Raw genomic sequence first — 24,585 nt, forward strand, 5'->3', positions numbered from 1 at the left:
ATGTTTTCCCCTTTCCAGATCTCCCCTTTGGAAACCCCCTATCCCCTTTCCCTCCCCCTGCTTCTATGATGGTGATCCCCCCCACCCACCCACTCTCGTTTTCCTGCCCTGGCATTCCCCTACCCTGGGGCATTGAACACACTGAGACCCAAGGGCCTCTTCTCTCATTGATGTCCAACAAGGCCATCCTCTGCTACATATGTGGCCCGAGCCATCGGTTCTGCCATGTATACTCTTTGGTTGGTCCTGTCCCCAGGAGCTCTGGTTGGTCTTACTGGTTCACATTGTTGTTCCCTCCATGGTGTTGCAAACCATTTCACCTCCTTCAGTTCCTTCTCCAACTCCTCCATCAGGAACCCCATGCTTAGTCCAATGGTTGCATGTCAGCATCCACCTCTGTATTTGTCAAACTCTGGCAGACCCTCTCAGGAGACATCTATATCAGGTTCCTGTCAGCATGCACTTTTGGCATCTACAATAGTGTCTGGGTTTGGTAACTGTATATGGGATGGATCCCCAGGTGGGCCAGTCTCTGGATGGTCTTTCCTTCAGTCTCTGCTCCACACTTTGTCTCCCTATTTCCTCCTGTGAGTATTTTGTTCCCCCTTCTTTTTTTTAATTATTATTAGGTATTTATTTCATTTACATTTCCAATGCTATCCCAAAAGTCCCCCACACCCTCCCCCACCCACACCCCCACCCACCCACTCCCACCTCTTGGCCCTGGTGTTCCCCTGTACTGAGGCATATAAGGTCTGCATGACCAATGGGCCTCTCTTTCCGCTGATGGCTGACCAGGCCATCTTCTGATACATATGCAGCTAGAGACACGAGCTCGGGGGTGGGGGGGAGCGGGGGGTAGGGGGGGGCGGGGAGTACCTTCTAAGAAGCACTGAAGCATCCACACTTTGGACTTTTCTTGGGCTTCATATGGACTGTGAATTGAATCATGGGTATTCTGCACTTTTGAGCTAATATCCACTTATCAGTGAGTACATACCATGTGTGTTCTTTTGTGCCTTTTGTTGCCTCACACAGGATGATATTTTCAAGTTCCATCCATTTGCCAGTGAATTTCATGAAGTCATTGTTTTTATTATCTGAGTTGTATTTCATTGTGTAAATAAATGTACCACATTTTCTGTATCTATTCCTCTATTGAGTGACATCTGGCTTCTTTCCAGCTTCTGGCTATTATGAATGTTGCTGTTATGAACATAGTGGATGGAGCATGTGTCCTTATTACATGTTAGAGCATCTTCTGGGTATATGCTCACGAGTGATATAGATGGGTCCTCTGGTAGTACTATGTCAAATTTTCTGAGGAACCGCCAGACCGATTTCCAGAGTGGCTGTACAAGCTTGCAATCCCACCAACAATGGAGAAATGTTCCTCTTTCTCTACATCCTTGCCAGCATCTGCTGTTACCTGAGTTTTTGATCTTAGCCATTTTGACTGGTGTGAGGTGGAATCTCAGGGTTGTTTTGATTCTCATTTCCCTGATGACTAAGGATGCTGAACATTTCTTTAGATGCTTCTCAGAATTCCAGTTTACAGTTACTGAGGATTATTGAGACCTATCCTTTGATGTAGAGATGTAGAGGAAGATGATGGACCTGCCCATACTTGTTCAGAGAGGGCCTTATCAAAGAAACGTCTTGATCTGTAGGAGGAATGTGATGTGGTTAGCTAGGTGATGTGTGGAGAATGAGTTGGCCATACTATTGTAACATTTCTTTCACTTTCTCTGAGTATTACACTCTTTGTTTCTTTCTTCAGCATCTGGATTTACTTAGCTTCCTTTCCTGGTTGTTCCTCACCTGCATACCCTCTCTTCATCACTTGGGACAAAAGTAGTTTAGTAAATCACTGCTTTTTGCCCCTGGCTGACCTCATGTAGTCATATGGTTTTTAAACATCAGTTGCCAATTGCTAGGTTTCAATGTTTATTTCTAGACTCATAGATCTAACCAGTAACTTGACATAACTATAGGTATATTTCTTGACTTGGGTTGTAATCAAATCCCAATTCTGTCATTGTAAGTTAAAATGCCGTAACTCATAAATGGATTCAATACATGGAGCATACCAAACTTTTAATCTCAGCTTCGTTTAGTTTAAATCCTCTTAGTACACATATTATGCTGCAGTTGTGTAAAATCACATATAAAAGTCTATTTTAGAATGACATGTAGACTGACATATAATTTATTGAATACTGTAGAGAAAGTGTAAAACAGAATGTTTGCATTAGCCCAGGAGACAGAGGTGGGCATGTTGAAGATATAATGGGTTATCAATGCAAAACATGATATACAAAACAGCTGGCAATGAAGTGCACAGTTACATACAGGTTGATTACTCTCTTGAAGACATGACTGGCATTAATATGCAGCTTTCTTACTACCCAACCCAGTACCCTTATACCACATTCTAGACTAGGGAAACCCGGAAGTTCAAATTTGAAGGGTGGTTTTTTACCAATCAAATTTTGTTTTTGTACCATCCTATTCAAAGTGTTCTAGGTTAAGTCATTATCAGTCAAACCACCATAAATTGAGTACAATCTGTATTTAGCCTTTTGTAACAAGAATCACAATTCTCCCTCAAAATTCTCTCCCCCCATTTTATTAAATGACTATGTTGCCTCATCAAGAGTACCATTCCATTACTACACAGCCACTTTGATTTGCTTCTTTTTACTGATGCTGCCTATTAGTCCAATTAACACACTTTGGACAACAGAGAGCATAACCTCAGCATCTGCTTGTTATCCTCTAGCTTCAAATCCCCGGGGTCTCCTTGCTGAGTTTTGGCTAATGCCCCCTTAGCTAGTTTCTCTTCATCTTGTCTCTCCGAATGCTATTCTCAGAAGAGTTTCCAAAGGGATACTTCAGTGCTCTGTTAGACCACATCACTGCTCAAAAATAAGTAATTCTGTAAATCTCTTAAGATGCAGCCTAGGTCAATCTCCAAAGACTCCTTATCTTATTGAAAACAAATTCACAAATGCTGACTTCTATTAGCAACTTGTGACCTCTCCTCTTAACTGTCCTTCCTGTAGCTTACATTGTGTGAAACTTTCCCAAACACATCATGTGTGCTGTGGTCACAGAGAAAATCTTTGGTCCTTCCACCTAGCACAGTACAGGTCTTATGTTTACACAGAGCTACCTTCCTTATGCTCTTTGTTTAAAATTTCACATTTCCCGTACGTGCAAAAAATACAATGTGGACTAAGACAAGCCAGGCCTCTTGCCTTAAGAAAGTTATAGTTTATCCAGGGAGAAATGTGATAAAGGTTTGTTGAATATGATGCTGAGAAAGATTTCACAAATGTCTACTTAAACAGACAATAGAAGGAATAAAGCACTTCTAAGCATATAGTTTTATATTTGTAAGAAAATTAAATATGGATGTTTAGCCTGTATAGCCATTTTAGTATTATCAGGTTAGCCAACAGAGAGAAAACTTCCTGGTCAGAATCAAATTAGTTTCCCCATGTCCTGTCACCAGTGTATCTGGTGTCTTTGCAATAAGGTCATACCATAAGTTATGGTGGAAAACCAAATTATTGTTGGTAATGCTTCACTGATGTTAGCATTTCCTAGCCTACACTTTTAGACATCTCTATAACCATTCAAATGTAAAGATTTTAGGTTTGACATATAACCAGTACTTTATACATGACTTCTTTTACTTATACTTACTTAAGTCTTGGCATGACTCTTGGGGACTGTGAGTTCTTCTGTTAAGGAGTATGACTGAATGACTAGAATTTGCTAAAGTGAATGCCATTCTGTCTCCTGCATGATCTGAGAATCAACCTAAAGGCTTTCTGTTTGATTTTGTCATCATCTCTGTTTTTAGGATGGTTTGTTAGACTAATAATGCTGGTGCTATGAGGAGCTTTCCTTTAATTAGCGACCACAAGTCATCAACCACTGTTCATAATTTTCTGTCAATAGTCAATTAGAGTGACATTTAAAAAGTCTCTCATCTTCTTGTAACTTTTACAAATTACTACTCTATACCCCAAGTTGACAACACAGCTGCAGCTGGTTAACTGCACTTGGGCCTTTCTGCTTTTGTTGTCTACAAAAATATTTCATTGTCTCTTGTTTAAACACAAAAATAATCTTTTTACAAACTTAGGGACTATAATTTTATACAAAACAGAAATAGCATTTGTAATATATTAAGACATATCCATTAAGCTTAAAAGTGAAAAAAATAAAAAAATTATTTTGAGTATAAAATCATGATTAGTAGAGGTTGAGAAGGATATAAACTAAATCTAATCTGCTTCAAACTAATTGAATTCACATTTATTCTGTGGTTTTGTTAAAAAACCTAACAAATGCTTTAGAATAGATTATGAAAATCTTATTTCTAGTAACTTTCTCTTCCCAGTTTTTCATTTTTTTAATGATTTAGTAATAAAATGGTCTGTATCCTCTCATATCAGTTCAACCTGACATTTATTTTCATCATCTATAAAATGTTTTCATATCCTTAATTTGATTATTGCATATTTTTCCATAAATTTATGGTATTGTCTCACCCCAATTCTAATGTCTGCCTCTCCATTCCATAGCCTCAAAAATAAAGACACACAAAAGCGAAAACAGAAAAAGAAAACCACTGCACATTTTGCTCTTAATGTAGTGTCCATTCATTTAAAGCAATGACAACCTGTAAGCCTTTATTTACATATTGATTTTAAAACTTACACTTGATAGTATTACTAAGTTTTGTCATTGTGTTGGTTATGGGTGTGTGAGTATGTACATGCTATAACACGTGTGGGCACATGTTATAACATGTGGGAAAGTTACAGGAAACCCCACAGCACTAAGCTCTCTCCTTCCCTACATGGGTTATAGGGATGCAACCCCAGTCTTCATGTTTGCTAAGCAGGACCTAAACCATATCACCTGTCTGAAAATTTAAATCCCCTTCCAGAGCATCTGTGTATCAACATTAGAAATTGAGTTTTTTTTTTTAAGTTACAAGAAAAAAGAGGCAATTTTATAGTGTAAAGCTCTGCTGACACATAAGAGTTCTTATTTCTCTAAAAGGAGAATTTTCCTTCTTTCAAGTGCAAAGAGAAAAGTTACTTTATTAGCTTAGTAAGCGTGCTGCATTAGTGGAAAATAAAATGTTTAGTGTATAATATTTGAAGTTGCACACTGATACTCCCCAAATTATTTTCCTCACTTAATGGCTATTGTATAGCAAGATGAAGGTGGATGTAGGGACTGAAAAATCATAGTTTGCCTGTAGTGCTTAAGTGTGTGGGGTTTTTTGTTTGTTTGTTTGTTTTGTTTTGTTTTTGTTGGGTTTTTTGTTTTGTTTGTTTGTTTGTTTGTTTATTTGTTTGTTTTGAGACAGGGTTTCTCTGTATAGCCCTGGCTGTCCTGGAACTCATGTTGTAGACCAGGCTGGCCTCGAACTCAGAAATCTGCCTGCCTCTACCTCCCAAGTGCTGGGATTAAAGACATGCGCCAAGTGTGTTTATTTAAGACAAAATACTAGAAATCTTACAGGTATAATGTTTATCAAATATAGAAAGTTTCATGAAAAAAGGGTTTTAAAATGTAAAACTAGATTACCAACTTTAGTAACTATATCTTTAAAATAGGCAATCTTTTAAAACAAAAAGAATGATGCTCGATTTTTCCTACTGAACAAAATTTTGTACTGTGTTTCCTATTTACCTTTGTCACACTGCACACTGTTGTTTGGTTCATACTTAGTGTCTTACCTATATATCAAGATTAGTCAGGAGTCTGATGTCTAAGAAACATTGCTCTGTATTCTTGTGCTATAGCAGAGAGGAGCCGTCATGTTTGGAAATACCCTGTGCTGGCAGTGGAGAAAAGGTGCACAGTTTATTAGCATCCCTGAACATGCAGGAGCTATATCTTTTTGAAATAATTTCCTTTAGGGACAGAGCTTTGGCTGTCCAGGTCTCTCCTTGTAATTCAGGACACATTCTCAGGTTTAGAATTAGGATGAGAAAAGAACATTTATTTAATTTTTTTTTTATTATTGTCACTCTATTATTTTATAGACTTTTTTTTAAATAGAAAAGTTGATAAATAATGAATTTTTTCTCTAATTAAATTTAAAATATGTCACATATCTACCCTGGTATATATGCATGTTTCTTTTTTTGATGTGTTATTAGATTTTTGCAAGTGAATGCATGACAACATAATACTACATTCATTCCTAAATCCTTTGGTAAATATGTTAAATTTTCTTCTGCTGAAAGACACGATAAAGCAAATCCATTATCTATTGTTTAATTAATGTATAAAATCTCCGCATTCTTCAAGTAGAATTATTGGGTTTTGCTTCCCCCCCCTCAGGGGAACTGCTCATGGATTACACATTATTTTAATCTGTTCTGGCTCTTTAATTCATTTTATTCTTCATCTTTGCTTTTCTCATGCCTGAAAAAGTCATTTGATGGAGCCCATGGCTTGTGTTTAGTTCAGTGTTTCAAAGTCAAAATTGTTCAGGACTCTGACTCATGGCAAGAATTCAACACGATAGAATACCAAAGTACAGTAGGCAGGAGTGTGTCCCGAGTATTCCCTATTAATATTATTATGACTAATCGCTTAATTAAATTTATGGTGTATGAATGACTGTTGAAATCGTAAAAGTATATGAGAATTTTGAACTTTTTTGTACTTAAGAGGAATACATGGAAATATATTTAAAAACATTGTCACTTCCTTCTAAGATGAAGTTCTTTTTTATGGGGTGTATACTCTTTTATTTGTCCTACAGATACTTGATTTAAGTCATTATGACAAAAGACAACAAACCAAACCAAACCAAGCCCTTTTAGTCTGTCTCTTAGATGGACAAGTAATCAACAGTGTCAGCATTTGTAAGACACTTGTTAAAGTGGCCATTGGAGCTGCTGCATGGATGTAGGCGGGAGGGTTAGCCAGTTGGTGATGATGCCTTAGAGAAAAATGACATTTTAAACAAGGACATTTGTTTAAACAAACTGAAACAGATGAAGTTTTGGTAATATGAAATAAAATTGTACTATTTTAGGAGTGTATTTTCTAATGTATATATAAATGAATAACCCACTTGACTTGATTTCCAGCCCTAGGTTATAGAAACATTTTTAATTAAAAATGGCTGTGCGCTCTCTCTCTCTCTCTCTCTCTCTCTCTCTCTCTCTCTCTCTCTCTCTCTCTTTTACACAGAGAGCATGAGTTTAGGCCCTAAAGCAACAACTTTTAGTCTAGATCATCCTCCATTGACAAGCATGGCTTAAAATCAGCTAGTGGTGTCCTTACAATTGCACTGAGAAATATTTTTATAAGAAAAAGTCATTAACCATGGCTATTTTCATAGGTAGGTGGTGAAGCAGGGGTTCCAGCTGTCGGAAGGATCCATAGTATGATTCCAGCTGCGGTGATAAGGAATTGTGCACTGTCTGTAGTGTCAGCTCTACTGTAATTATTCCACGGCATCGCAGCAACATTGTCATTACTGTTGTTTTTGACATTTATGGTTCAAGGAAATAAGAGTAAGAATGAAAAATAAGAAAGCATAGAGTCAGGATATTGATGTTCAGGAAATGCTCTTGTCATCTGAGGCAAGTCATCTTGAGCATTCCTCTTCACATTATCAACGGATTCAGTGATACAAATTTTACTTCTAAAATTCCCTTAGGAAAGCTTTTAGGTACTAAATAGCAAAATGTATAAAGCTTTTCTTAACATTATTTATTAACTTTTCTGAAAATACCAAATTTTGATTTACTATTCACCCATTCCTTTTTATTCTCTATTTGTAATAAGTTCTTGATTTTGGAAGAAGTTACCTATCAAGGCTTACTTAACCCAGTTTTTTTTTTTTTTTTTTTTTTTTTTTTTGCATGTGAACTTGCTCACACACATTTATTTTGAAAACAAATCAACAATGGAATACCCTTGGAAATTTCTTTTCTCTAGAGAAAAACAGTTAATTGGAAAGAAACTTACCTGGTAAAAGTTGTAATTTTTCATATTTAGAAAAAGGGAAAATATTGATTAAGGGGTAGTCCAGAAAGATAGCTCAGCAATTAACGCAGTGATTCTCAGCCTTCCTAATGCTGCGACCCTTTTTTTTAAAATATTTTTTTATTACATATTTTCCTCAATTACATTTCCAATGCTATCCCAAACATCCCCCATACCCTCGCCACCACTTCCCTACCCTCCCATTCCCATTTTTTTGGCCCTGGCGTTCCCCTGTACTGGGGCATTTAACCCAGTTTCTAAGTAAATGCATATCCAGCTTTGTTCAAGTCACTTGCTCAGGAAGTGAAGTTTAGACCAGAACTTTGCTTTGACTTGAGAAGAACAGATTATCTTTCACAATGAAATCATCAAACTTGAGGCAAGATGTTATCACAACTGCAAATAGCTGTTAAACTTATCAAAATGTGAATGAACACATGAACACTGTGAATCCTTTTAAGGTCAGCACCAAGATAGTTAAGTGCAGTTATAAACCAACACTTAGAATAAGTAATATTTAAAAAAAAAAAAAAAAAACAACTGTATCTTCCTTGTTGATACTGTTTGTAGTAGGATCTAGTTGAAGTGTCTTCTAACTTCACTCGGTTTCAAATCCCAAGAGTCTGCTTTATTTAGCATGGAGGTTATTCATTGATTATTATTTACTTCTTCTGACCTATTTCATTCTACTGTGTCTGGCAAATACACAAAAAAACTAGAGCACTATTGGGCTCTAGAGGAATTAGTCAAGTTTCTCCAGAGTGGTTACTTATATAGCTTACTAACATACACATAAAAGACAACTTGCATAAGTTTGGTTTTAATTTAAACAAAACATTTCTGAATTAAGGCACTTTGTGTATTGTCAATTTATTCTTCATATCATTAATGTGCAAATATTTCTATTTACAGATTTATTGTGAACTATTTGCTGCCTGGAAAAACCATGAAACCTTTAATAATAATATTATTTTTTAATGACTGCTAGTTCACTTATTGTCACTAAACTTAGAGGATACTTGTCCTTAAGATTAGTATCCGAAGCACCCAATTCTGCATAAAATATGATAAGTTTATTAGTGGCAATGGAAAAAAGGAAGCCTACTAATTATTTCTTTTCTTTTATCTGAAGTTACTATGGGTAAGGAAACCAGATGAATATATGTTTATGTGCATGCTTACATTTGCATTGCTCTAATCAATACACAACACATAGCAGTAATGCAAGAAATATTCATATATTGAATTTGCCAGTGTTTGGTGGATAATATTTTGGACTCAAACAGAATTTTACTACCTGAACTGAAAGCTTACCATTTTTCACTCCTAATCCAATTTTGTTTTCAGTTAAATATTTTTTGATAATTTTGATTAATATGATAATAGTCTTTTTTGTATGGGCCAACTATTCCTGAGCATGAGGCTACCCCAAAATGTGATTGATATACTCAGTGTCCTTTCATTAAAGAAAACTGATTTTTTTAACCCCAGAAGCCACCAGTTATAAATGGGTTCTTGGTTAGGAATGAAACTTTGTATTTCCTTCCCATTCTCCTTCTTGCAATCATGTTTGTTTGTTTGCTTTTTTATTGAGAGGGAGGGAGGGAGGGAGGGAGGGAGGGAGGGAGGGAGGGAGAATTTGATGTTAATTAGTGTGAGAGAAGATCTGCAGAGTGTTGGGTTGTGGGAGGGAAATATGAACAACTATGTTATCTGAAAGTCTATGAACACCTATGGTTTGAACACACTGCCATATTCAATGAATGTTAATACGTGTTAAACCCCTATTAGGAATAACAGTTTTAAAGCCTTAATTTTACTATAGCCAACATGTTTTTTGTTTTGTTTGGTTTTGTTTGTTTGTTTGTTTGTTTGAGTAGCAAATGAGAAATTCTTCATTAACTTCTGTGCCCTTTTCTTTAGGAAAGTTTTACAGTTTAAAAGATGAGGTATTCTGTGAATATATGTGTTTTCTTCTAAATTAATACAGAACATCAGAAAACCCAGGAGTCAGTGCAGCTGTTTCCAGGTTCTACGTGTCTTTTTTTTTTAAACCAAGCATGTACTATAACTTTTCTTTACTTTTATCTGTCAAGTATTTCAAAATTAGGGAGATATCAATCATACCACATCTTGAGAATCTAGTCTTACAGAAAGTTCCTACTGCACCATCTCCTTAAATGGCACTGAGAGACATCTTGTAGATATGTTTCAGCAGACACTTTTACTTCCATGTCTAGAATTTTTGAATTCTAAGTGTGTCTGTACATTCTGAGGCAATTGAAAAATGACCAAAAGTTCTACCATGGGCCCTCATGGATGAGCAAATCATGTTACCTTTGGTCGTTGTGTAAAGTTGTATAGATCACTTAGCAAGTGCAAAACATGTTTTATTAGAAAGTCATTGACTAAAAAGAATTTCTCAGAACTTATAGTTTTACAATAGCCATTTATGATGACAGAAAAGTCAAATATTTATATTTCCAAGCTATTAAGTCTACATTTAAAATTTTTATTAAAATCCTCATAGAAATACATGTAGATTTTAATTTCACACTCGAATAGGCAGTAAATAGAATTATAGGAATCATAATTGTTGCTGTGGCTCAACATGTCACATGAAATAATTTTAAAACACTCAATTAAGTGTGAAAAAAACCCAACTCCACTGGAAAAAAATTCCACCATATTGATTATCATCACTCCTCCCTTTCACCTCTAGACTATTATATTCTGTAAATTCACAGATATTAAGAGACCGCTCAAATGCACAGAACAACAAGAGACCTATACCATCAAGAATGAATACTCTAGTGGCAAATACAGATAACTCAAGGACCACTACTTTCAACAGTTAGTGTCTTTTTGGGGTAGAATAAAAAATTTTGATTGAGTTACACAATCTTGGGCATCATATTCAAGATCTATGGAGTGCAGCCTCCAGGAGGGTTTTATATAACGGTCTACCTTATACATAATGCCATGTTCGTTTCGTATGTTATACTCTATGCACAGCCTTTGACTTTCTTCCTTCTGGAGTTTTTTATGCTCTTCCATTTACCTTTAAAGTAGCAAGTCTTAAGTCTTCTTTTATCATCCAGTCATTTGAGCTTTGATAATTTGATCACTCATTTTCATAATTGAGCTGTAGGGAAAAAACCACTCATAATATTCCCAAAGGTAAGCTAAAACAGTTCAGGTCTGACACAAAGCCCAGTGCCTGATTCATAAGTAAAGGCAAGGCTGAACTCAGGCTCACCACTTACTACATTTGCCCTCTGACGTCACTCCCCCAGGATGATGCAGATGGCATGACCTGGGATTACAAACTTTGGTCAGGGTCACCTGAACCAATTATCAGGGCAAAACTAACCTGAGTCTCTCAAAAGAGGCGAATGCTTCATCTACTTAACTCTGAGATGGCACTGAGCCTCATCTATCTTCTGGGCTATTGGAATGATTTTTATACATTTCAAACTTCTGCCCTCATATCTGAAATCTGAGACTATGATCTGATGAAGATTTTATCAGGATGTAAAATACGATGATAAGAACTCATGCAGTGCTGAGCAAGAAGGGAAGCTGGTCACTCTGCTGTGAATCCTCTCCTATACACCAGTAAAGCAGCAGTGAGAGAAATGTAGTATTTCCTTCTCATTTAATAAAGTATTTTCTTTTCTCTTTTTCCTTTGTTATGGTAGCTGTGATTCTAGTTCAGAATAAGATGAATTTTATGTTTTTATTCTTTAATTCACTGTAAGATAATTTCAGATATATCAAAGCATCAAGTTATATTTCTTTAAAGTAAAAAGAAATTGTTGAGGTTTTTTTTAATCTAAAAGGCAGCTCTATGTGAATGTCTCTCTCTAGCATCTAACTTGCTAGTGTTTCTCTTTTGAGAGTAAAGCTTAAATATGTTAATGTTGATTTGTATTTGATACAAATATAAAAGTCTGGAGTGAACTTAGTTGCTTAATTTGCTATAAAGAAGTAGGAAAGACTATCCTATCGCCCTTCTCACTAGACTGCTCAACTGTGAGTTTCATCTTATTCTACAGAAGAAACCATTGCTTCAGACCACTGAGCCCTTTGTCTCCCATAAGCCTGTGAGGTGACCTTCGTGCTTGCTGACTTGATTCCCAAAATGTAGAGAAATTCCAGGAACTTAAGAGACTCCAAACTACATTTATCAGAAAATAGACTTTTTTTTTTTTTTTGGAATTCTATAGGCTTCAGTGACACCTACAGTTCCAACCCATGTTTCATCTCATGATGAAGACATGAGAAGCAAATATCCTTGTTTGTTGAAAAATGATGACATTTTAGCAGTATTCTGAATATTTCAGAACAAAATAGGTTGAAAAGACAGTTTGATAATACTAAAATGTAACTGTGCGTAGAATGTAAAACAGGTTCTTAATACTTACTGTCTCATTGTTCACATATGCTAGAATGTTGCAGGGATACATTTCTTTAAAAATATTTCTTTAAAGAAGAAACTGGAGAGAATCAAAGTAATTCAGTGTCTAACTCATCTAGGAAGAAGGTGTAGTCTCAGTGAAGAGTACTGAAAAGTCTATATATTGTGCTAATAACTTGTTTTTTAAATAGCATTGGTACTTTCAAGACACTCATACCAAGTGTTACTGTACTCCAGCTTGAGTTCTTTTTAAAACCATGAGGCAAACGTCTCATCTCCGTGTTTCATGTCTGCAGACTTACATTCTTTGGATGTTTGCATGTGTTGACATATTTGAGTTATACATGGTCAGAGTGCTGTTCATAGACTCATAGACATCATCTAAGCTGTCCTTTTACACCCTTTCATTCTCACCGAGCTGTCCTTTGTGACATTTAGAAGCAGATTGGGTGAGATCAAATTAAAAGAAAAATCAGAAATTTTCTCTAACTCTTATGGAAGTATCTGTCACTTCCCTTATGAATAGAAACGTCGGAGAAAAAGAGAAAAATGATGTTTATGTAAAAATTTCTAACAAGTGAGAAAAGAGTCATTGAAGTTCCTGAAACTATATCTTGTTGAGTATTTTATCATACTCCTCAGAGACTGTCTTCCCATCTTCTCATAGGAAGACGGTTTTCTTCAAGAATTTTCTTTGTCTGTCTTGTTTCTATGTTTTATTAGTCCTCTGAGTATTCTTTGCAGCAACATTCACTGAGTTATGATCCCTTCAGCAAGTTTCTCATCTAAGTCTTTGTTTTGCATGCTTATTTTTGTATAAAGAAGGATCTATACCTGAAATTGCGTTATTTCTGTTCATTATGCAAAAGTTATAAATAGAAATGAATTCACAATTTAATGTTGAAATATACTACTTTCAAATATTATGGAATGGACAATTCTGACAGTTTTCCCTAAACAGTACTAATGATACACATGAAACTTTAAATTTAGTGAGTTGAAATTAGATAATTCATTTACTTATGATAATGTTTGGCATCAAAATAATACTTACTTTATACTTAAGACTCATTCTATATCAAATCTGTAGACTTTTGATAGTTTAAATTTTCTACCAAGAAAACAGCAAAAAATTCTAGTATTTTTATGGGGAAAAGAACCACTTTGCTGTTAATCACAGTAAATTGTAAACTTTGTTGCTTTGCTTCTATGTAGACAAGGCTTCAGACAGCCTAAAATTGAGGTGGATAGTCCTGAACACATGAAGGTTCGACTTTTGATTTTCAACTTTAGGAGAACAAAAACAATATGCATTCAGTTGAAACTTTACTGAATCATGTTGGTCTCTTCCAAGACCAGCGACATGAGCTATATTTTGTGTCTTTTTCTTTTCTTTTCTTTTCTTTTCTTTTCTTTTCTTTTCTTTTCTTTTCTTTTCTTTTCTTTTCTTTCCTTTCCTTTCCTTTCCTTTTCTCTTTTTCTTTTTTCTTTGTAAGTAGACTATAATTACATTTCCCAATTTCTCTCTCTCTCTCTCTTTCTTCCTTCCTTCCTTTCTTTCTTTCTTTCTTTCTTTCTTTCTTTCTTTCTTTCTTTCTTTCTTTCTTTCTTTCTTTCTTTCTCTCTTTCTTTCTCTCTTTCTTCCTCTCTCTCTCTCTCTCTCTCTCTCTCTCTCTCTCTCTCCCCTCTCTCTCTCTCTCTTTCTCTCTCTTTTCTCTTTAACACCTCCCATATACTTCTCCCTGCTCTGGCTAGGTGAATGAAGCAACAAATTAATGGCTAGGTGAACCATCTTATTACTTTGATTCTTACTTTTTAGTGAGGAATACAAAAATTAGAAACTATAAATTATATAATTTTATAAACACTAAACACTACAGAGAATGTATTTTAGGGACAGCAATAGGTGAGAATGATATTTATAATTTTACATAAATGAAATCAAGAAACAAAAAGAAAGAAAAGAAAAGAAACCCAATAATTGAGGAGACATGCAAATGAAAGTTGATACACAAGCCTCATGAATTTCTTCTGGAAGGGAACTGAGGCTGCAGGCAAATAAAATTAGAACCCTGGGGTTGGAATGTACTAGATATTTCACATAACAAAACAGAACAGGCCATCAGAGCTAGAATAAAAAGAGTAAGGAAAGTAAGTTGTCAAATAGGGCAGTTGTTTCCTCCTCTCCTCCTCCTCCCCCCTCCTTCTCCCCCTCTCCTCCTTCCCCTCTTCTCCTCTTCCTCCTCCTCCTCTTCTTCCTCCTCCTCCTCTTCTTCCTCCTCCTCCCCCCTCCTCCTCCTCTTCCTTCCCCTTCTCCTCCTCTTCCTGATTTGAATTTATGTATAGGGATTTTACCAGTATGTATGTCAGTATACCCTGTGTATTTCTGGTGCCCACAGATACCAGAATACTGTATCAACCCCCCTGGAACTGGAGTTACAAATGGTTGTGAATTGCCTTGTGAATGCTGAGAATTGAACCCAGGTCTTCCAGAAAAATAGCTAATGCTCTTAATCCCTAAAAATCAATTTCTCCCACCCCAAGGGTTCAGTTCTTACAGCACTCTATAATCCTTAGAAGGACTTTTAACTTACTTTCATCTTTATTTAGGTAGGAGACATCACAGGCTGGGATTAGATGAGCTCCAGATTTTATATCTCTCTGCCCTGAGTGTCCCCTCTTTTTCTCTGTCTATCTCTCTTTCTCTTCTCCTTTCCTTTTTACACACATACACACACACACACACACACACACACACAGAGAGAGAGAGAGAGAGAGAGAGAGAGAGAGAGAGAGAGAGAAAGAGAGACGCAGACACACAGACACAGAGAAACAGATAGACAGAGAGAAACAGAGAGAGACAGAGATATAGACAGAGACAGAAAGAGACAGAGAGAGACAGAGACAGAGGTACAGACAGAGGCAGAAATAGAGAGACAGACTATTTAACTTAGGCTGGCTTCTCACCTGAAATCCCTCAGCTTCTAAGACTTAGGTATTTGGTCTCAAAAGAATGGGAATCAAATGGCTAAAAAACAAATATTTATAAAGAATTATATATATAATACTACTTATGTGCACATATAATAATTTGGGACATGACTCTAACATGATAGATGCCTAAGGATTGAAATATTTGTTACCAATAACTGAGTGCTTACAAGCCCCAAACTTCAGAAGTATAGTGTTTGTTTATCACACACACACACACACACACACACACACACACACACACATTTTATCACTACCTTCTTGAAATTCTATCATGGCAAACTGTTTAAAACATGGCTTTTTATATGCTTATGCTTACATCTCTTAGAATGATTTATTGTCTGTTGTCTCTTTTCCCTTTATCATACTGATAATATTTAAATTTTGAGTTGCATCAAAGGGTGTTTACCCTTGTATCACATACACCTTGATGGCTGTTAATGTTTTCCCAGAGAGACAACACTAAGGGCGAGTTAATCACCAGGTTTTATTGTTCTGTGCTTGAGTCTTATGTACTTTTGTTGCTGACATTTTGAAATCTGGTATTCTTTTCTCAACAACTCTGCATGGGCTTGTGAAGGGTCTACAGAGACACCAAGTAAATACATTTCTAATAATACAACCACCCAGGCAAACAAAGGTGGGAGGTTTTTACTTTCCCCCTCTATTTTTCCTTAGTGCTTTAGGTCTTTAGGATACACTTGAGAAAGTATTGTTCCTGCCATTTTCCCATCATGGGAGACTGCTGTGCTAAACACCAGGACTTGTTACTCCAGCAGTTTCTTTCCTTTGAGGAAAAGTGAGAGCAAGTAGCTCTCTGTTCTGGGAACCAGGCAGTGTCAACCTCTCTCCACTCACAAACTACAAAGTCATTTAACCATCAGAGACCCAGGGCTGTTTTAGTAATATCTTTAGGAGAACAAAGCATTTCAAACAAAACTTCACCTAGTTTTCTTTCATGATTTGTGATTTTCCTGGGAAGTAGAGCCGACTTATGCAGGAATATTTCAAACCAATTTCACAGTCAGTTCTAGGGAAGGGCTTCATGAAATAAGACCCCGTGTAAGTACAGCTGGCAAGGGGAAAGCGCTCAGGTGCACGTGATGCGATGCGGATTCTGGGATAATGACTTGCTTCAAGGAAGCTCATCTTCATGCTTTTCACACTATCAACTCAAAGAATAAAATAACACAGAAAGAATGAAAACTAATACTAATCTTTTAATCTGGCTATTTTAATGTAGAAGATACTATGGAATTTTCATTGCAAAGCATGTGTGTGAAGGGAGAGATGACTCTGGTTAAGAATACATATTGTTCTTGCAGAGGACCCCAAGTCTCTACTCCTAAAATCCCTGTAGGTTTGTTTGCAACTGTCTATTACTCCACTTCCAGGGCTATATGATGTCTGTGGCCTCCTCTGGCACTGGTATTCATGTGTACTAAGAAAACTATGTGTATGATCTTCACAGACAAAAAATGGTATTGGTTTAAATTTTAACTGATCTCCTGGCCAATCTAATATCCTTGCCAGTTTTCCATAAGTGATTTACTGTATAGGCCCTCTGCCTGGTTGCTTCATTTAAAGTAAAGATAGAATTTTTTGTTTGTTGGTTTGTTTTGTTTTTTGATTTTTGATTTTTCGAGACAGGGTTTCTCTGTTTAGCCCTGGCTGTCCTGGAACTCACTCTGTAGACCAAGCTGGCCTTGAACTCAGAAATCTGCCTGCCTCTGCCTCCCAAGTGCTAGGATTAAAGGTGTGCGCCACCACTGCCTGGCTGTAAAGTTAGATTTTTGAGAACTATCTCTGAGTCAGTCTGATATTTTTCATGTTTTTAGAATTACATCAGTTAAACTTGATGATTAACTTTTCCTTTGCTGGAAGGGGTTTGCTAATGGCTTTGAGCGAACCCAAGAAATAAGACTGGACTGGCCATGCACAGACTATTCTAGACTTTGTTTCTCAACTCAAGTGACTGCTTTGACATGTTACTATGAATGCTAAAGCAATCCAATGTGAATATAAGTCCTGTGGATATCCTCAATACCTGAGAACGTTCCATTAAATATGTGGTACAGATGAGATATGTAGCTACTCCTCAGAATTAACTACAGGGTTTTTTTTTTATTTAAATGCATACTTCTATGAAGTCGATTTAAAAATTATGATAAATCATCAATGGTACAAGGAGTTATACATTCTTTTTTGTTTTTTATTTGATATTTTATTTATTTACATTTCTTATACACTTAAAAGTCTGTTGATGATTTTAAAATCTACAATTTGACCTTGAAATCTTTAGCCAGAGTCACATTGATCTGGTTCAGTTATTTATGTACTGGAAGAATGAAGCTAATGAATTTTATTGACACCTCCAAATTTCGAAGTAAATTCTTAGCAAAAAAGATAACATGCTTTAATGGGATAGAAAGCCCGAGTGGTTCAGTTTTCACATTTGTTGTGAGTGTAAGGGATATTTAGTGTTCTCCTAGAATCATGCTTTCTGAATCCAGAACTGATTACTGTTCACATACAAAGGCAACTTATGGTCCCTTTTGTGTCTCCAGCACAGTGATGCAGTCCACGATCTTCTTCTGGATGTGATCACGTGGGTTGGCATCTTGCTGTCCCTTGTTTGTCTCCTGATTTGCATCTTCACATTCTGCTTCTTCCGGGGACTCCAGAGTGACCGTAACACCATTCACAAGAACCTCTGCATCAGCCTGTTCGTGGCAGAACTGCTCTTCCTGATTGGAATCAACAGAACCGACCAACCAGTAAGCTATATTGCCGTTAGCAAAAGGCTACTCACAATTTTCACTTTGTAAGACTCTCTACACTGGGAAAGACCATGCTGAGAAGGACTGTTACTTTGGTTTAGTCCACAGACAGAGATTTTCACATCTTACAGATGGGGTGCAAATTTCTATTTCTTTATTACAACAAGCTCTGGGTTTTCATACAGTATAGTGATTGTCCATATAACTCATGCTTACACATGTGAATAGCATCCTTTGTCACCCACATCTCCTACCCGAGTGGTGCATTTGTAACTAATGAGGAAGGATTGACACATCTTTATTACTGTAAATCCATGGTTCATAGTTTACATTAGAATTCACTGGGGGCTATGTATTTTGTAGACCCCCCCCCACACACACATTCTCTCTTATTGCATATGCAGTATATTTTACTGTCTGGAAATTCTCTGTATTTCTTCTGTTCATCACTGTATCTCCTCTAGCCATCCAGTTGTTCTTATGTTCTCCAATGGCTTTGCATTTCCCCAGTATTATTGGGATCATATACTATATAACTTTATTGCACTGGTTCTTTTCTCTTGCTGATATATACTAGGTTTCTCCCATATCATTTTATGATTGAATAGCTTTTTTTTAACACAGAAAAATATCTACCCTTGTAGATATTCTACGATTTTAATATTAGATATCCCCGCTGAAGTGCCTTTTGTTTTTTGACAATTGTGAATGAAACTGCTATCAACATTTCAGTGTGCTCAATTTGTGCCTTTTTTGTTTTTATTTGTCATTTTTTAGTTTGTTTTGTTTTTCCTGGTTAATAATTCAAGCCTATTAAGTACATAGCTAATGGGCTCTGTGGTAAGGTCTATGTAGTTTGGGGAAGACATTGCCAAACTCTTTCCAAAAGTATCCATGCTATTTTGCATTCACAGCATCAATGAACAATCCATGCATTGGTTCAGACATTTATAAATTCTCATGACTAGAAACACAAAGGGAGGAAAACTTTACTTTGTTGTTTTCAGAATACTTGTGGGTATGATAAATAATTCACTCACTTAATGCTGATCTCCAGTATGCATTCATATGCATGATGTACCGTAGAATAGAATGCAGTTTTCAAGTCTATGATTATGCCTTTATGATTAATGACTGCAAAGGATACAATTATGGTGAATATATTTTAATTGGTTAGCATATATCTAATGCAATTGCTTTCCCTATAAATGCATATATATGAATAAGCAATCAAAGAACACATTTTCCTCCTCAAGCTAAAGCCTTATGATTAAAAAAAAAATTATAGTTGAAATCCTAACCTTAGAAATCCTTAAATGAACAATTGTGTTATTTTTGAGAAAAATATCCTATTCTTTAGTTAACCTCTACTTAAAATAGTGATAGTTTCTTTCACGTAGAATCATATTTGAATTTTAATTCCCCAATGTTAATATCTTATGATAAACTTTACCAGGCAGTGGATACTGCCTCAAACCACTCTCTGGTGAACAACATAAAGATGGAGACTGATACAAAAAAATGCAGGGGTCATCAGGGGTCGTGTTACTCAGTAAAGTTTCTTCCTTTTCTTACTAGTTATGTGTTCTGTGTGTGTGTGTTTCACATCATATTTGGCACTTTATTTATTTCTATTTTCATTTACAGCTGAAGATATTGAGGAGAGTGACAGAGCTCATGTCTAGTCCCTTCAGTTGCAATAAAAAAACTATACAGAAAACCCAACATATTAATCCATGTTCGGAAGAAACACAGAAAAGATCAATTTTGACATCATTCTGCTTTTCTTTGTGTCTTTCTCTTCTTTCTCTATTTTTGTTCCTTTCTTATTTCCTTCTTTTTTTATTTTTATTTTTTTAATTGAAGCAGAGTTGAACTTTAGGCTACTTTCAATTCCATTGTCTTAGTCTACCAAGCAGTTGGATTATGGCTATAGAAACAATCACTTTCATTTTTAAAGATTTAAAAATCTTTAAATGTTAAGTAGAAAGTTTTAAAAATTTTGAGCCTAATCCCAGTGGTAATTATCTTTGGGCTTTTAATAGATTTCTTTTTTCCCCATAAATGCTATGATTTCCCTTGTTTTATAATAAGGTGTCAGCCATAAGCTGTAATTAAGATAAAAAGCAGTCCAAGCAGGTTATATTTAATTCATTTTCATGTTTATACTCCCAAGGGTCTTATCCAGATTATCCTATTGCAAACCTCTTTTATATTTGCTGGGCTGATAGCCACTTACGTTAGTTTTGTGTTGGGCAATAGTTTTGTGCTTGTTTGGAAACTGAAGCCTGGGTTCCTTTTTCTAGATTGCCTGTGCAGTGTTCGCGGCTCTTTTGCATTTCTTCTTCTTGGCGGCCTTCACCTGGATGTTTCTAGAAGGGGTGCAGCTGTATATCATGCTGGTGGAGGTCTTTGAGAGCGAGCATTCCCGTAGGAAGTACTTTTATCTGGTTGGCTATGGGATGCCCGCGCTCATCGTGGCCGTTTCTGCGGCCGTGGACTACAGGAGCTACGGAACAGACAAAGTGTGAGTTGAATGTTTGCTGCCTTTCTTCTCTCCCCTTCTCAGATCTACTCAAGGTAAAAGCTTTGGAATCTCTCGATGTGGATTTACCCTCAAAGCAGCCACTAAAGAAACCGTAGAAGCAACTGAGAGTATGGTTCAATGTATAGCTTGGTATTTGCTGTGCAGTTAATTTTTTTTTTAAACTGTGATGCTATTTTAGAAGAGCGTAATGTTTCTAGATAACAACCTGAAGTAACTGTGTGATAATTTTATATTATGTTTTAGAGTATTTAGCCATGTGCACACCAATCAAAAACTGTTCCTGAGAACAGACCAGAGAGTCTCTGCTGGCATTGTTGGTCTTTCTTCACAGATGCCAGTGCTAGTCCTAGATGAGTTTTTATAGTGACAGGAAACCTGCAGGAGCAGAAGTTTGCTCTTCTTTTCTCTTTTTCTATATCATTATCAGACTATAGTAATACAGTTTGATTTCATTATATCTTTAAATTGTTAAAGAATATAGAGGAATACAGGAGAAAAGAAAGACATTCAGGCAGGGTCCAGCACACTCAGGATGCAGAGGCGGGCAGATTTCTGAGTTGGAGGTCAGCCTGGTCTCTAGAGCAAGTTCCAGGATAGCTGAGGCTACACAGAAAAGCCCAGTCTAGCAAATGGGCGGTGTTGCGGGAGAGGAAGGGGAAAGAAAATGAAAAAGAAGAACGTATTGGAGCTGGAGAAATAGCCCCAACTGCTAAGAGCATTGGTCTTCTTTTCCTCAAGGACCCACGTTTAATTCCCAGCACCTACTTGATTTTCCCCAGCTGTCTGCATTATCAATTCCAGGGCATCTCGAATCCTCACACATGCAGGCAAACCACCACATAAAATAAATAGTTTTTAAAATAAAGAAAATTATTCAGTTCAAAATGCCTTCTTGTCAACAGTGATTGTCAAGCAATGAATGAAAGATTTATTTGAAGAAACACCTACATTTTAGGGCTACACTGAGGAGGGGGAATAAATGCAGAGAAGAATAAGCAGAACCATAGAAACAGAACCTTGGGACTGAATGTCATGGAAAATAAGAAAAGGGTTCATGTTAGCCTTCCAGAACCAGTGGTGATTTATGTCAAAGATAATTCAAATAGGATAAGCAGGAGACAGAAAGTCACTTGCAACAGCTATCTCAAGACAGTGCTAGAAGCACCAGCCAAATTGGAAGGTGTGAAAAAACAAGTTATCAAAGGCTTCAGATAGTATCTATACCCTGAAGTAATTTTGCTGAATTTATTGGTTTATGTGATGAAAGTAATGGAGGGATTCTGAAATGGTGTCACACAAGCCGGGGAGGCTCCAGTTCTGTGTCAGAGTGCTTGCCCAGCATGCAGAACAAAACGATACGAAATAAAGCTGCAGCAACAACAAAATATACAGGAGGGCTTTGTGAAGGATGAAGTCTTAAGAACGTACAGGCGGAGAAGACTCCAGTTGACAGGGAATTAATGGAGAGAAAAGTGATTATTGTTTGAATTTGTAGTCAGTGTACCAAGGTTGTTCAGGAAAGGAAGGGTCCCAGGATGCTTTTATATATATATATATATATATACACACACATTAGAATGACCTTAACTGAATGTGTTGAAAATAGCTCTAGAATTCACCATGTTTGTGGTATAAATTTTATAGATGAGAAAATTAAGCACATTCATCCTGACTTGTCTATCATCACAGAGATGAGTTTATTTCAATTGCAGTTGGATTTCTTTCTGTGACAGTGAAATTGCCTTTGTCTTTGGAGAGAAATGTAGGAAGGAATGAGTCCTGTATGTTTCTAAGCATTGGGACAGTTTCACCAGGCAGAAGATGCTGACTTCTGTGTGTGTGTGGGGGTGGTGGTGGGGTGAAGTGGAGAGGTCATTGTAAGAAGACAAGAGATTTGAAAAGCTTTAAGGTGAAGTCTATGGAAAATGTGTGAAAAGAGCCAATTAGACATTCATAAAAGGATTTCGAGGCAGCAGTGAAGGCTCAGACGAGATTGGATAACATCAATTTGTAGAGACGTTAACAAGCCAGAGATTTCATGGCTTTCCACCAGCCACCAGCAACCTGAACATGCTGGCAATAAAGAAGCTTGCTTCCCAGAAATGGAGATTTATAAAGAGGGAGTGACAGAAAGAAGACACCGGGGTTAGTGAGAGTGTAGTTAAAATAGAACATGTGGTGCCCAGATACCACTCATACAATTAAAAGGAGACCATTACATTTATGCGGTGTTCTTTTTAAATTCAGGGACAGGATAGGTTATCTGTCTCAATGTGAAAATTATTTCCAAGTCTGATGTAGATTTCAGTCAAATCTGAATTCATTCCACCGGTCCCAATCACTATCGCGGGACTTCAATGAGCAAAATGCTGTGTCCAACTTTGCTTCTAAAGATGTCTAAGGAGAGAGGAATTAGACTCATCATATGCTCTTTTTTTTTCTTCCCAAATAATGTCTTTATTGATATAACTCACAAGCCACAATATACTCCTTTGAAGTATATTCTTCAAGGGTTTTAATATGTGCTTAATGTTAGACACTCATCACCACAGATTTTAGAATATTTTCATCAAACCATAAAGAAGCCCATTAGCAATCACTCCCCGTGGGTCACAGAATTTTGCATTTTAATTAATGCACTCTCCCCCTAAGACATTAAGCTGAGTTATATCATTATGTGTGACCTTATACAATTTCCAATAGTGTTCTTCAGCAGTCCCATCTTGCTTGCCGAATGTTCTGCTTTTCTGTTTGTTTTTGGTTCAATATTTATCTTTTGTCCTGAGTTGTTTGTAAATTTTCCTCCTTTACCAGACCGAGTCCACTGTGTCCTTTGTGTCTCCGTCATTCATTTTGAAACAGATGTCATTTTTCTGGAGAGTAGAGATCTGTCTTCTTAGAATCAATAATACAGTCCCTAGTGACTTGGTTAAAGCCTTGGCCACAATTATTTTAATTTCCTGCCCCATGACTAGTAGGTCTCATTTACTGGCATTATTAGTCTGTGGGAATAGAGGATAATTTACTTCCCAGGCATGATTCTAAACAATTGTTAAATGCTCAGTTATACAATTATGACTTTTTTCCAAGCAAAAGATAAGTGAAAGAGGAAAGGAAAAATAGAGAAAATTCCGGTCAAACTCCATCATAGACAGGAATGCAGCATTTTACTGTTTATTTTAGACATATAAAAATTGTTCACAAAGTTGACGCCAGGATCTGTGGGGAGAATGTATTTATCTTCTAGGTTGATGAGTTCATTGAACCAAATATCTGCCTAGGACCATCTTGTTTATTAAGGATTCAAGTATTATGAAGGAGCTATTATTTTGATAATAGCTGCCATGAATGTGTCATATTTCCATTTGGACTTAATTAAGATATCTTCTTAAATAAAATTAAAATGAATGAATTTAATTAGTTAATTTTGTTGGTGGTTCAGAGATTGAACTTGGCTTGCTACATACGAAGCAACCACCCTATCACTGAGCTATATCCCTAGCCAGGGCATTGAATGTTGACTTCAGGTTTAGGCTTTCTGCATTCTGTAACGTGGTATGTACTGTCTTCTATCTTCACGGTTCCTGGAATTGCTCACTGCTGCTTTTACTTTATTCCAGATATATACGTTTTATTTAGTCCCTCTGATTTTCACTGACTTGCTAACTATGTAACATTTTTCCCCTTTATTGTGGAATGTTGCAGCAAAGCAAAATTTTGGAAGATATCGGAAAAACTTCAGTTAAGAGATTCTTGTAAGGGCTGAAGAGGTGGCTGAGAGGTTTAGAGCACTGGCTGTTCTTCCA

At 36.5% G+C, this 24,585-nt stretch overlaps 1 protein-coding gene across 23 annotated transcripts in view; it reads left to right on the forward strand.

The window, feature by feature from the left end:
- Positions 1-24,585, forward strand: part of Adgrl3 (adhesion G protein-coupled receptor L3) — a 762,557-nt gene that overhangs the window by 643,916 nt on the left and 94,056 nt on the right. For all 23 annotated transcript variants that reach the window (XM_029477382.1, XM_029477372.1, XM_029477362.1 and 20 more), the window contains 2 exons: positions 18,019-18,228; positions 20,538-20,758. In XM_029477382.1, the coding sequence (XP_029333242.1) occupies positions 18,019-18,228; positions 20,538-20,758 (431 nt within the window). The remainder of the gene's footprint in view (positions 1-18,018; positions 18,229-20,537; positions 20,759-24,585) is intronic.

Source organism: Mus caroli, chromosome 5 (genome assembly GCF_900094665.2).
Source record: "Mus caroli chromosome 5, CAROLI_EIJ_v1.1, whole genome shotgun sequence".
Classification (NCBI taxonomy): Eukaryota; Metazoa; Chordata; class Mammalia; order Rodentia; family Muridae; genus Mus; species Mus caroli.